At 46.9% G+C, this 13,808-nt stretch overlaps 1 protein-coding gene across 1 annotated transcript; it reads left to right on the top strand.

The window, feature by feature from the left end:
• The first annotated feature begins 408 nt into the window (after positions 1–408).
• LOC145861838 (uncharacterized) lies at positions 409–12,905 on the top strand. The gene is made up of 10 exons (XM_082965457.1): positions 409–426; positions 2,794–2,845; positions 2,991–5,078; positions 5,529–5,651; positions 5,827–7,863; positions 9,089–9,165; positions 11,382–11,549; positions 11,669–11,848; positions 12,131–12,750; positions 12,902–12,905. The coding sequence occupies exons 1-10, from the start codon at positions 409–411 to the stop codon at positions 12,903–12,905; spliced, it is 5,367 nt and encodes a 1,788-aa protein (XP_082821583.1).
• The last annotated feature ends 903 nt before the right edge of the window (positions 12,906–13,808 follow it).

Genomic DNA, 13,808 nt, shown 5'->3' with positions numbered 1-13,808 from the left:
CCTAGGCCGTCATTATAAATAAGAATTTGTTCTTAAACTGACTTGCCTAGTTAAATTAAGGTTAATAAAATACTCTGAGATGCTTTGTGAATTTGGGCCCAGATTCCTAGAGGCACATTCTGTATAGCTTATGCAAAGGCCTTCCTCTGAGAAAACAATAAGTAATCATGATAAATGTAATATGCCCACATCATATAATTGTGAACTATTCTCAGTAGAATAACACTGTAAAACTCTTCTAACACTTCTTTACAGATGAACTTATCCCGACCAGTGTTCCTTGTCTATTTGACTCTATCCCTTTACAGTGAGGAGGACAAATGAATCCCTCAGGGGACTTGTCCAGTTATTGTGAGAGGAATGATACATAATGAAAAAGATGGGTGTTCCCCTTCTCAGCGGTTTAAGATGTCAGAGGGCTCTCAGGTATGGTAGAACTCCTATTGTTTTGGGTCCCTCTGGGAGACAAGAGACAGGAGTGGAGGAACTGAACTGGCACACAGCCTGGGTAAGGAAGGAGGAGAGGACACGGTCACATCCATCTCAGAGAGACGGAGAGACACACACCTTACAACCGAGAGAAGTCTGCACTCTCAGCCCCAATGAAAGCCTCATAGACTCTGAGAATATAGAAAAATATGCGGTGAGTAAATCTCTGCTATGATACCTGTAAATGTCTGATGGCCTTATTGAGTCATATACATATATATGTTTTTTATGTGACTTGTTGGTGCACTCTGACTGACTTTTAGACACACGAGGGTTTCTATATGATACATTTTGGAAAGGTTTCTAATTGGTCATGTCATACTTATTTTCTGTGATTTAGAAACATTTTGGATGGTCATTTTAATAATTTATTGCCAAATTCTTAATGTACTCCGGTGTCTGTGATACTGAGCAGGAAACCCAACATAAAGACATTGTCTGATGACACACTTTTCCCTAGCAAGGTGGACAGAACATTTTCAAAGGCAATCCTTACATTGATTGATTTAACAACTTGGTTTATGATGGCTGTGGCGTTAGAGTTGTTCTGATGTAATGTACATGCGATTGTATCTTGTTATATATTTTTTATCTTTTACTTTAAGGTCTCAGGGCACCACTGAAAATGAGAACCTGGTCTCCCCTGATTAAATTAAAGTGAATCCATATCATTGGTCCTTGGCCATATAGTCTTCTAGATTTTTTAACAATCTATGGTACTCAGTAAACATATCCGTAAGTGAAGGCAATGGTACACGCATGTCTCTTTCACCTTCATTTGCCAAGTTGTGATATAGATAATTTGGGTTTCAACATTGAAACTGGAATGTTGTATTAGAGCAATTACATTCTAATAGATTTCAATTTGAACTATTTCTGGACCTGAAAACAAATAGCCGACACTTCATGGCCCAGTAACTTACCCATAGAGTACAGTGGATACTGCACCTAATGTTGAAATGTAGGGGTTTGGTAAGAGGCAAACATGACCTTTTAGTTTACTGTAACTGTATAACTTTACTGTGTAGAATAAGGTCCTCTGGGACTTACAGTAGACTGTATTTTTATGCAAAACAACTCACCACCAGCCAGGTTGATACGTATGAAGCTCTGTCCCCACAGGCCTCCACACGGACACACACTAATTGAACCTGGCCTAGAGGGAGTCTTAGCATTTAGCTTGTAACCCAATCAGAAAACAGGGATTCTTTTTTTTATCAGTTTCCTCTATTCAGTGGGATATTGTTCGGGGACTTGTATTTCCAACCCCTCTGGACTTAGATGTCTCACCTATTTGGATGCTCAACAATACAGTCAAGGACATTCTTTGCACAAACAATAATGGATTCCAGTTCAGTGTCCTTTTGGGTTTTTTTGGAAGGTTGTTCATTTTATGGCCTAATCAAAGAAACAGCAGTTAATGCCAAATGATTAGTACAAACATACAGTAGCAGTCAAAAGTTTGGACACACCTACTCATTCAAGGGTTTTTCTTTATTTTTACTATTTTCTACATTGTAGAATAATAGTGAAGACATCAAAACTATGAAATAACACTTATGGAATCATGTAGTAACCAAGAAAGTGTGGCTACTTTGAAGAATCCAAAATATATGTAACGTCCGTTGATGGAATGAGACCAAGGCGCAGCGTGGGTTGGGTTCATCATATTTTAATATAAACGGTGAACCAGCAAAAAAACAAAACAAGCAGCACCACCACCACCACCACCACCACCACCACCACCACCACCACCACCACCACCACCAATACTTTTTTGGAATATGTCTTGACAAAATTATGTATATTTCCAACCCAAAAATGAATAGCAGCAACCTCTATAATTTTGTTTCATTTACTCCCTATTTTATCCCATCAATGTTTAATAATATTCTGGTTATAATTGGATAATAATATCAGTACCTTTTCACTGATCTCTTGTGGTGGGTTGATTCTTGTCTCAAAAATAAAAAGCTTAATGTTAAGGTCATAGTAGACCCTGTACCATTGTTTGGAGTAGAAGTGGCTTACGCAAATTAACAAAAAGGATCCTAACAAATTGAACAAATACCCTACCACCATTAAGCAGAACAAGGAATTGACCTACTTTCCCCAGAGTTGAGCTCTATGATATAACGGCGTCTCTGCAACTCATACAAATTCAAGGGATGAAGGTAATGCACTGACAAATAACAGGACTTCCAGAGCCTCCAAATCAGTCTCAAGACGGTGAGAAATACATTTGCAAACTTCTATGTTATGCATTTCAATGTCACCATTTTCACTGTACTCTTTTTCTTGCAGGTTACCACTGCTAAGACTGGTGTGTCTTTGTGCAGTGCTGGGATACTGCTCTGTAGGTGAGTCTGTCCACAATCTGGTTGCATACATTTTGTTTTGGTCTAGTATAGTATATGAGTTCTAAATAAACTAACTGCATCAATACGTTTATCTCTATTCTAATAATTTTTTCTCTCTTCTCTTTCTCCCTTTCTCTCTAGTTGCTGATCTGAGTGACTGTGAAGCGGTGGGAAGTAAATGTCACACCCATGCCGAGTGTCTCAAGGCTAAAGGCAATAGCTTTGTATGTGTGTGTCGGTTTGGCTACCATGGAGATGGACTACTGTGTGTGGACATTGACGAGTGTGTTACCGGCCTCCACGGCTGCCACCCAAAGGCCCGTTGCTACAACACACTGGGCAGCTACAGCTGTGTGTGTCTGGATGGCTACTTCGGCGACGGAGTCCAATGTGAGGATGTCAACGAATGCCAGACGAAGAACGGCGGCTGCCACGCCAGTGCCCTCTGTACGAATAGAGAAGGAGGGCGAGACTGCAAGTGCAAGGGAGGCTTCAATGGCAATGGGTTTCAGTGCACGGACCTTGACGAATGCACAAACAGTGGCATCTGCCATTGGAATGCCACCTGTATTAACAACCCTGGCTCCTATGTGTGCACCTGTAACACAGGCTATAAGGGCAATGGGAACTACCTGTGTCTGGATTTAGATGAGTGTTCAGAGACTCCCAGTGTATGCTCGGCCTCCTTTGGCTACAAAGGCTGTAAGAACCTGCCTGGATCGTACCAATGCACCTGTAGTATTGGTTACCAGAGCAATGGACAAACCTGTGAGGACATTGATGAGTGTGCTGGTAACATCTGTAGTTTCTATGCTGACTGTGTCAACACGCTGGGCTCGTACCGCTGCACCTGCTTCGATGGATTCAATGGGAATGGGCTGGCGTGTAGGGACATCAATGAGTGTAATGGGGAGAATACATGTGACCCCAACGCTGCCTGTATCAATGTGCTGGGCAGCTATGACTGCTCCTGCCGCACCGGATTTCTAGGGGATGGAAGGAAGTGCACCGACATCGACGAGTGCGCCACCCTTAATATCTGCCCTGCTTCGGCCGCGTGCGTCAACACCAGGGGGTCGTTCTACTGCGACTGCGGCACGGGCTACATCTTTAACGACTCCAAGTGCATGGACCTGGATGAGTGTACCATCGGGCGCTGTAGCCCCTTCTCCACCTGTGCCAACTTCCCGGGCTCCTTCACCTGTGAGTGCAGGGCAGGGTACAGGGGCAACGGCATCACCTGCGAAGACTTGGACGAGTGCTCCTTGGCACAGCAGTGCCACTCCAATGCCCTCTGCACCAACCTTGCGGGCACGTTCAACTGCAGATGCCAGGTAGGCTACTCCGGGGATGGGGCGATCCAGTGCGCGGACGTGAACGAGTGTCTGGTGGACAACGGAGGCTGCCGGAATAAAGCCACCTGTGTCAACAGTAAAGGTTCCTTCTCCTGTCTGTGTCCTCCTGGGTTCAACCTGGTCAACCGCACCATATGCCAGGATATAGACGAGTGCCAGGCCATGGAGAAGCCATGCCACCTCAATGAACACTGCTCAAACACTGAGGGGGCGTATGAGTGCCCCTGCCGGGTGGGTTTTGCCCGCCCCACAGCGACCACGGTCTGTACGGATATCGACGAGTGCAAAGTGAACAACCCCTGCCACGTCAACGCCACATGTTTGAACACAGTGGGCTCCCATACCTGTACCTGTAAGCACGGATTCATAGGCAATGGCTCCAGGTGTGAGGATGTGAACGAGTGTGCTGAAGATGGCACATGCCACTCACGGGCACTGTGTGCCAACATACCCGGGGATTTCTCCTGCTCCTGCCAGCAGGGCTTCTTTGGGGATGGCTTCCGGTGCCAGGATGTGGATGAGTGTGCCCTTTCCAACGCCGCCACCTGTCCCCCCATCTCAAAGTGTGTCAACTCCCCCGGAGCCTACGTCTGCTCGTGTATGAACGGCACAGTGGCCTATAATGACACCTGTGTCGCCCCCAGTCCCCGGTGTGCCCCTGCCTGCCACCGTCATGGGCTCTGCCACCCCTCGCCCGCTGGCTTCCAGTGTGTGTGTGACCTAGGCTTTGAGGGGGATGGACTCGCCTGTTCGGATATAGATGAGTGTCAGAAGAATGTGTGCCCTCAGAATGAGACGAAGTGTGTGAATATCCCAGGCTCTTTTTCCTGTCTCTGCAAAGTGGGCTACAGACAGAACGGGACAAACTGCGTTGGTAAGAGGATTTGATTTAGTCACGAAAACTACCAGAACCACTCAATATTTCTCAATAAACACTCATTTGCAAAATCCTATATGTTTTCTTCAAAATCTGGTGTTACAAATTATTAAGAATATGTTGTACTATAAAATTGTAAAATGTTGATGTTGTTCAGGTGATTCTCTCTCATCCCTGTGGTAGTTGATAACCATTGCTATGAATGCTAAAATGCCAATCTTACTGAAACATATAACACTTGTTGGCCTATCCCTCTGTACTGGCACAGATCTACTCTCATGAATCCTCTCAAGATCCCTCCCCCTTGACTCATTGTTCTCTCTCCTCGCTCTCTCTCTCTCTCTCTCTCTCTCTCTCTCTCTCTCTCTCTCTCTCTCTCTCTCTCTCTCTCTCTCTCTCTCTCTCTCTCTCTCCTCTCTCTCTCTCTCTCTCTCTCTCTCTCCTCAGATGTGGATGAGTGTGCGTCTGGAGACAAGAAGTGCAGTGAGTTTGCCCAGTGTGTGAACACAGTAGGGAGTCACCTCTGTTTCTGTCTCAGTGGCTTCACTGGCGATGGGAAGAACTGTTCTGGTAAGCACAACATTTCTCTTAGAATTTCTATCATCAGTATACATTACATAACTCTGTTTAGACTGTTCATGTATACTGTACCTGCTCTACCTTTGTGTGGATTCTCTTGTGAGCTTTCTTTTAGCAACTTGTGGGGCTGTTTTCCTGACACTGTCCCATTTTGGATGAATTATAGACATTGATGAGTGCCAAAACCAAAATGGAGGATGCCACCCCCTTGCCAGCTGCTCAAACACTGCCGGATCGCACAACTGTATCTGCCCGTCTGGCACCGAGGGCACTGGCATTGAGTGTCAGGATGTTGACGAGTGTGCCGACAACTCCACCGAGCCCCACAACTGCAGCCGCCTGGCCCAATGCAACAACACGTACGGCTCCTACCTCTGTCTGTGCCAGCAGGGGTACCAGGGGGACGGCTTCGTCTGTGAGGACGTGGATGAGTGTCTCTCACCCTCCACCTGTGGGAGGAACTTGACGTGCCTCAACACCCCCGGGGGGTACAACTGCACCTGCATCCTGGGCCTAGCCTACGAAGCAGGCACGTGTGTGAGCGTGGAGAACTGCCTGAACGCCAGCCGGGCGTGCCACCCTCACGCAGTGTGCCATCCCACCAAGGGCTCCTTCTACTGCCACTGCCAGGATGGTTTCCATGGCAACGGGGTGGCCTGCTGGGATGTGGATGAGTGTAGTCAATCGGGGCGGGAGTACTGCCCGGAGTTCTCCTACTGCTTCAACACAGAGGGCTCCTATACGTGTGACTGTTGGGATGGTTACCAGGACAATGGGACACACTGCATGGATGTGGATGAGTGTGAGGCGGGGAACTACACCTGTCCTGACAACAGCACCTGTACCAACACAGAGGGCAGCTACCGCTGCCCCTGTGATCTGGGCTTCCTGGCTAGTAACAACTCTCAGTGTCTGGATCTTGACGAGTGTGTCTTGGGGCTGGCGCGATGCCCGGATAGCTCAGATTGCCAGAACACACCCGGCTCCTTTGTCTGTAACTGCTGGGATGGCTACCGGGGCAATGGCACAGGCTGCCAGGATATAGACGAGTGCCTGGACAACTCCACCTGTCTTGAGAACAGCACCTGCGTCAACACCTATGGAAGCTTCCTGTGTCCCTGTAATGTAGGATTCCTCAGTATAAATGATCGGTGTGAGGATATAGAGGACTGTTCGGACCCCGACCTCGGGCCGCTTTGTACCAACGGAACATGCATGAACACCATTGGTTCATTCTTCTGCTTATGCTACGTGGGCTTCTGGAGCAACGGTACTGAGTGTGTGGATGTGGACGAGTGTTCTGAGGTGTATTCCAACTCCTCTAGCTCTGTCTCTGTCTGCCAGCCCTCCTCCACCTGTATCAACCTCCCTGGCTCCTATCAGTGTCCCTGTAATAGTGGCTTCCTCCTGAACGGCACAGATTGCCAGGATGTAGACGAATGTAGCGACCCGGAGGGCGCCCCCTGCCCTGATCACTCCGTGTGCAAAAACACTATTGGCTCCCTCCTTTGTCCCTGTCTGGACGGGTATGAGCCAGGGGCACAAGGCAATGACACGGTGTGCGGGGATATTGACGAGTGCCTCTTTAATACCACATGTCGCGTTGACCAGGTGTGCACTAACTTGCCCGGGACGTACCACTGTGACTGTCCCAGGGGGTACCATGAGGATGTGGGAACGTGTGTGGATACGGATGAATGTGGGAATAGTAAGGGTGCCGAGGTGTGTCACCCCTCAGCGCGCTGTTGGAACACTCCAGGCTCCTACACATGCCACTGCTCCCAGGGCCATGTGGGCAACGGCACCTGGTGCGAGGACGTGGATGAGTGCGCCGTCCTGATGGCGCCCTGTCACAAACGCGCCTCCTGCTACAACACGCCCGGGTCATTCCTGTGTGTGTGCCACCCAGGACTCCTAGGCATTGGGGCCCTGTGTGTGGACCTGGACGAGTGCCAACAGAACAACGGAGGATGCCACTCTGCTGCCACCTGTTCTAACTCTGCGGGGGGGTTCCAGTGCCGCTGTACCATTGGCTGGGATACCAGGGGGGAGAGAGGGGGGCATGGGGAAAGAGGGTGTGTTGACCAGGACGAGTGTGTGTCGCCCTCGGCATGCCCCGCCCACACGTCCTGTAGAAACTACCCAGGGTCCTTCAACTGCTCCTGTGCCTCTAACAACACTGTTTGTACTGAGCTGGCTAAGGGTGGGCTACTCCTTCATAAAGCTACGCTGCAAGTTAACTTTGCTCTGTGTTCTGTATGTGGCTAATTAGGGAATGAATGTCTCTGCATGTACACTACCGTTCAAAAGTTTGGGGTCACTTAGAAATGTCCTTGTTTTTGAAAGAAAAGCACATTTTTCATCCATTAAAATAACATCAGATTGATCAGAAATACAGTGTAGACATTGATAATGTTGTGAATGACTACTGTAGCTGGAAGGGATTATTTTTAATGGAGTATCTACATAGGCGTACAGAGAGCCATTATCAGCAACCATCACTCCAAATGTATCATTTTAAAAGGCTAATTGATCATTAGAAAACCCTTTTGCAATTATGTTAGCACAGCTGAAAACTGTTGTCCTGATTAAAGAAGCAATAAAACTGGCCTTCTTTAGACTAGTTGAGTATCTGGAGCATCAGCATTTGTGAGTTTGATTACAGGCTCAAAATGGCCAGAAACAAAGAACTTTCTTCTGAAACTCGTCAGTCTATTCTTGTTCTGAGAAATGAAAGCTATTCCATGACAGAAATTGCCAAGAAACTGATGATCTGGTACAACGCTGTGTACTACTCCCTTCACAGAACAGCGCAAACTGGCTCTAACCAGAATAGAAAGAGGAGTGGGAGGCCCCGGTGCACAACTGAGCAAGAGGACAAGCACATTAGAGTGACTAGTTTGAGAAACAGACGCCTCACAAGTCCTCAACTGACAGCTTCATTAAATAGTACCCTCAAAACACCAGTCTCAACATCAACAGTGAAGAGGCGACTCCGGGATGCTGGCCTTCTAGGCAGAGTTGCAAAGAAAATCTCAGACTGGCCAATAAAAAGAAAATATTAAGATGGGCAAAATAACGTTATTTTAAAACAAGGACATTTCTAAGTGACCCCAAACTTTTGAACGGTAGTGTATGCTGAACACGTACTAAATGTGTCTAGTGTACACTTGAAGTAGTTGAAGTGCTAAATAGTGTAAAGAGCTTGTTTACGTCTTCGAATATTCTTGCAGCATATATAGTAATTGGCATTTTGCATATTTTCTATGTGTGAAAAGTGTATCAAAATGTCATAATTACAATGATGTAATTCACAGAGAGCGATTTGTTCCCGTTTGGTGACGAGGTGGGAGATATAAGAGTGTGGTTGGACACAAAAGATGGGAACTCTCCTTACATCACACCACCTATGGGTTTCCCCTTCATAGGCAAGCTGTACGATCGGGTCTATGTGAGTATCCACATCTTTACTCACTCCTCTGAGACTGACTCTGAACTGAAGACCGTGAGATAAATGATTAGTACAATTTTTTTGGTTGACAAGTCCACAGTGTTTAATTCGATGCAGATGCAAGAAGATTTTTTCTCTGAAATGGCCTTTGCTGTGAAACTCTATCTGCAATATTAAAACTGATCTAGCCCCCCCCCCCCCACACACACACACACACACACACATACACACCAAAAAACAACAACAAACAAAACACTGATATATGTGCAAATCTGAAAACACATACATTCCCCAAAATAAAATAATCCCCTGTGATGGAACTAAGGATAAGTAATACTCAAAGAAGCCGTAGGATTGGTTCTACAGTACAGTATAAAGCCAGACTGGGAAAGACTTATTCTACCACAATATTGAAACATATTAATATGACAACACTATCAAAGATGTGCACCATCACAGTGACAATCTGCTTGGCCAAGTCAGTACCAAGGTTTTGATCGATAATGCTTTCTCATTGGTCTAATTACAGTGGGGGGGAAAAGTATTTGATCCCCTGCTGATTTTGTACGTTTGCCCACTTACAAAGAAATGATCAGTCTATAATTTTAATGGTAGGTTTATTTGAACAGTGAAAGACAGAATAACAACAAAAAAGTCCAGAACAACGCATGTCAAAAATGTTATAAAATGATTTGCATTTTAATGCAGCAAAACATGACTTAGTACTTGGTGGCAAAACCCTTGTTGGCAATCACAGAGGTCAGACGTTTCTTGTAGTTGGCCACCAGGTTTGCACACATCTCAGGAGGGATTTTGTCCCACTCCTCTTTGCAGATCTTCTCCAAGTCATTAAGGTTTCGAGGCTGACGTTTGGCAACTCGAACCTTCAGCTCCCTCCACAGATTGTCTATGGGATTAAGGTCTGGAGACTGGCTAGGCCGCTCCAGGACCTTAATGTGCTTCTTCTTGAGCCACTCCTTTGTTGCCTTGGCCGTGTGTTTTGGGTCATTGTCATGCTGGAATACCCACCCACGACCCATTTTCAATGCCCTGGCTGAGGGAAGGAGGTTCTCACCCAAGATTTGACGGTACATGGCCCCGTCCATCGTCCCTTTGATGTGGTGAAGTTGTCCTGTCCCCTTAGCAGAAAAACACCCCCAAAGCATAACGTTTCCACCTCCATGTTTGACGGTGGAGATGGTGTTCTTGGGGTCATAGGCAGCATTCCTCCTCCTACAAACACGGCGAGTTGAGTTGATGACAAAGAGCTCCATTTTGGTCTCATCTGACCACAACACTTTCACCAGTTGTCCTCTGAGTCATTCAGATGTTCATTGGCAAACTTCAGACGGGCATGTATATGTATTCTTGAGCAGGGGGACCTTGCGGGCGCTGCAGGATTTCAGTCCTTCACTGCGTAGTTTGTTACCAATTGTTTTCTTGGTGACTATGGTCCCAGCTGCCTTGAGATCATTGACAAGATCATCCCGTGTAGTTTTGGGCTGATTCCTCACCGTTCTCATGCTCATTGCAACTCCACGAGGTGAGATCTTGCATGGAGCCCCAGGCCGAGGGATATTGACAGTTCTTTTGTGTTTCTTCCATTTGCGAATAATCGCACCAAATGTTGTCACCTTCTCACCAAGCTGCTTGGCGATGGTCTTGTAGCCCATTCCAGCCTTGTGTAGGTCTACAATCTTGTCCCTGACATCCTTGGAGAGCTCTTTGGTCTTGGCCATGGTGGAGAGTTTGGAATCTGATTGATTGATTGCTTCTGTGGACAGGTGTCTCTTTTACAGGTAACAAACTGTGGTTAGGAGCACTCCCTTTAAGAGTGTGCTCCTAATCTCAGCTCGATACCTGTATAAAAGACACCTGGGAGCCAGAAATCTTTCTGATTGAGAGGGGGTCAAATACTTATTTCCCTCATTAAAATGCAAATCAATTTATAAAATTTTTGACATGCGTTTTTCTGGATATTTTTGTTGTTATTCTATCTCTCACTGTTCAAATAAACCTACCATTAAAATTATAGACGGATCATTTCTTTGTCAGTGGGCAAACGTACAAAATCAGCAGGGGATCAAATACTTTTTTCCCCCACTGTATCTTTCCAAATGTTGTAGTAAAGGACAAATCAGAATAGTTTTGACTAGAATGCATGTTTCATAAGACATACTGTAGGTTTGGCAATGAATATATATATATATATAAATAATAATTATTATTATTTATTTTTTTATAAATAAATCATTCTCTCTCTGGCTTAGTTCTCAGATAATGGACTCATTCAGTTCCAGTCTATTAGTCAGAACGAGCAGTTCCTGCTTCCTGTCCCTTTCCCTACGGGTTTCCATGGCAATGAGAGCCTGGCAATGCTGGCCGTGTTCTGGGACGATGCTGACCTCACCCTCGGGGAGGGGAAGTTGTTCTATCAGGTGAGATGTCAAGGGTTAGGGGTGAGGGGTGAGTTTGGGTCAGAGTGGAGTCAAAGTGGGGATGACTGTCATTGGACTAATCTAATCTCATCTAATCTGAATTATTTTCTCTCTCCTAGGAATACCACAAGCTGAATATGTCAGATAGATATTCCCAAATTGTCTTCAGCCGTACAGCGGACGATGTGACGCGGTTTGAGGAACGGAACGACAAACCTGCCTTCACCCCAGCCTGGATTCTAAAGATCACTTGGGATCATGTGATGGCTGTCTCCTATCAGAAAATCAACCACTCTGAGGTATTGGTTCAATGGCCATGTCCCGATCATGTCAACCTCCAATAGAGGCATATACTGTAGGTGTCTATTGGCGCTAAACATGATTGCACATCCAGCAGGAAAGTGGGTTTTTGGATGGTACAGGGTGTGGTATTGTATGCTCGGATGTCTGTCCTAGATTAGCACCCATTGTTGCTCAAGTGTTAGTTGGGAGAATGTAACCTACCTGATTCATCAGTCCTCACATATCATTTCTCTCCCCATGTTTTTGTTCTTGTGGTGCCACCTTGTGGCCTGTTCCAGACTAACACCTTCCAGTGCATCCTGACTTCGGACGGAGTGCGCTCCTTTGCCCTGCTACGCTTCGGGGAAATGTACTGGGGTCCTGGCCAGAGGATCCACCATGACGCCCTCACAGGCTACACCGACGGTGGAGCCCACTTTTTCAACGAGACCACGAATTCAACAAATCTGTTTGGCCCAGGGGGGCGGTATAGGCCTCAGGAGGTGAGGGGGAACACAGGTAAACTGGGTCAGCTGGTGTATGACCTGACAGGGCCCACAGAGCGTGAACAGGACCCCAAGATGAGGTGCCAGGTGTGGGCCCTAAAGGAGCCTGAGCCGAAGGAGTGGGCCAAGGGGGTGTCATCGTGCCCCTGTACCCGCGCCCAAGCACTGGAGGACTTGGCCTTCGGGCCTGAGACCCTGCCCCCCAACCAGCAGGATCGGGTACGGGTGAGGGAGCTACGGGGGCTGCGCTGGGGGGGCAGTGGGGGTCACGTATTCCAGTCCATCCTGTCCAATCGGCACGGCTCAGGGAAGAGATGTGTGTATGACCCACAAGGTCCCCTGTTGGCTGGATACAGTGAGCGCTACTTCTCTGGAGCCACTGCACAGAAACACATAGGTACCGTCTCATTTACGTCATATAGTAAAAGCTCAACCTGCCATTTGGGATGCTGTTCAAATCAATAACGGCATTCATTGATGTAATCACCAGTTGCATGTCTTTTAAACAAGCAAACTCATCCCTATTGCCTGTTGTCGTCTTATTTCTCCCCCCTCCATCTCTAGATGAGGATCTCCTTCCATTCCAGTGGTGTTGTATCCAGTCTCCTCTGTGCCACCTCTATCTGGCCAAGAGACCCCTGGACCGTTGCCAAGGTTACGGCTGGGTGAGCCGCGACTGCTGCATAACCGCAGCCAAGGCAACACAGGGCATTGGTGAGAGCTTACCTATACTCAGCGGAATGGGGGTCGTTTACTTTCAACTCCTGTCAACTCATTGAATGAATTATTATTGACTAGTGTCACAGAATATACTCTATTATAAACTGGATGGTTCAAGCCTTGAATGCTGATTGGCTGACAGCCGTGGTATAGCGGACCGTATACCACGGGTATGACAAAACAGTTATTTTTACTGCTCTAATTACGTTGGTAACCAGTTTATAATAGCAATAAGGCACCTCGGGGGTTTGTGATATATGGCCAATATGCCACGGCTAAGGGCTGTATCCAGGCACTCCGCATTGCGTCGTGCTTAAGAACAGCCCTTAGCCGTGGTATATTGGCCATATACCACACCCCCCCCCGGGCCGTGTTGCTTAATAATACATCATTTTGTCACTGTTTGTCAATGATATATAGCCCACATGTTTGGTCCCATTATGTGATAGTAGACAGATCCTTCACTGTGTGCCTGTCTGCTTGGACCCATTAGTGTAAATGAGTGTAAATGTCCTGTGTAAAGTCTTGGTTAGTGAATTGTTTCCTTCTCAGACATTACGTACCTGTTTTGTCCGCAGGCATGGTGTACGGCAGCCTTCATTTCATCACATTCGATGGGACTGAGTACTCCTTCAAGGCCCTCGGCGAGTTTGTCATTGTGCGCCTCTCCTCCTACACGGGCTCCAATATCTTCACGCTGCAGGGTGAGACGTGCGAGCTGGAGACGGACGGACAGGCTAGACGGGTCCCC

This window comes from Salmo salar, chromosome 18, assembly GCF_965601325.2.
Source record: "Salmo salar chromosome 18, fSalSal1, whole genome shotgun sequence".
Lineage (NCBI taxonomy): Eukaryota > Metazoa > Chordata > Actinopteri > Salmoniformes > Salmonidae > Salmo > Salmo salar.
The sequence above is the reverse complement of the archived record's forward strand: the minus strand, read 5'-3'. Positions and strand labels throughout refer to the sequence as shown.

Excerpts from the sequence above, each read along its gene's own strand:
- LOC145861838 (XM_082965457.1), top strand. Across the intron at positions 5,652-5,826 it reads CGATGGGAAGAACTGTTCTG|ACATTGATGAGTGCCAAAAC; the intron begins GTAAGCACAACA and ends GATGAATTATAG. Across the intron at positions 9,166-11,381 it reads CTGACTCTGAACTGAAGACC|TTCTCAGATAATGGACTCAT; the intron begins GTGAGATAAATG and ends TCTCTGGCTTAG.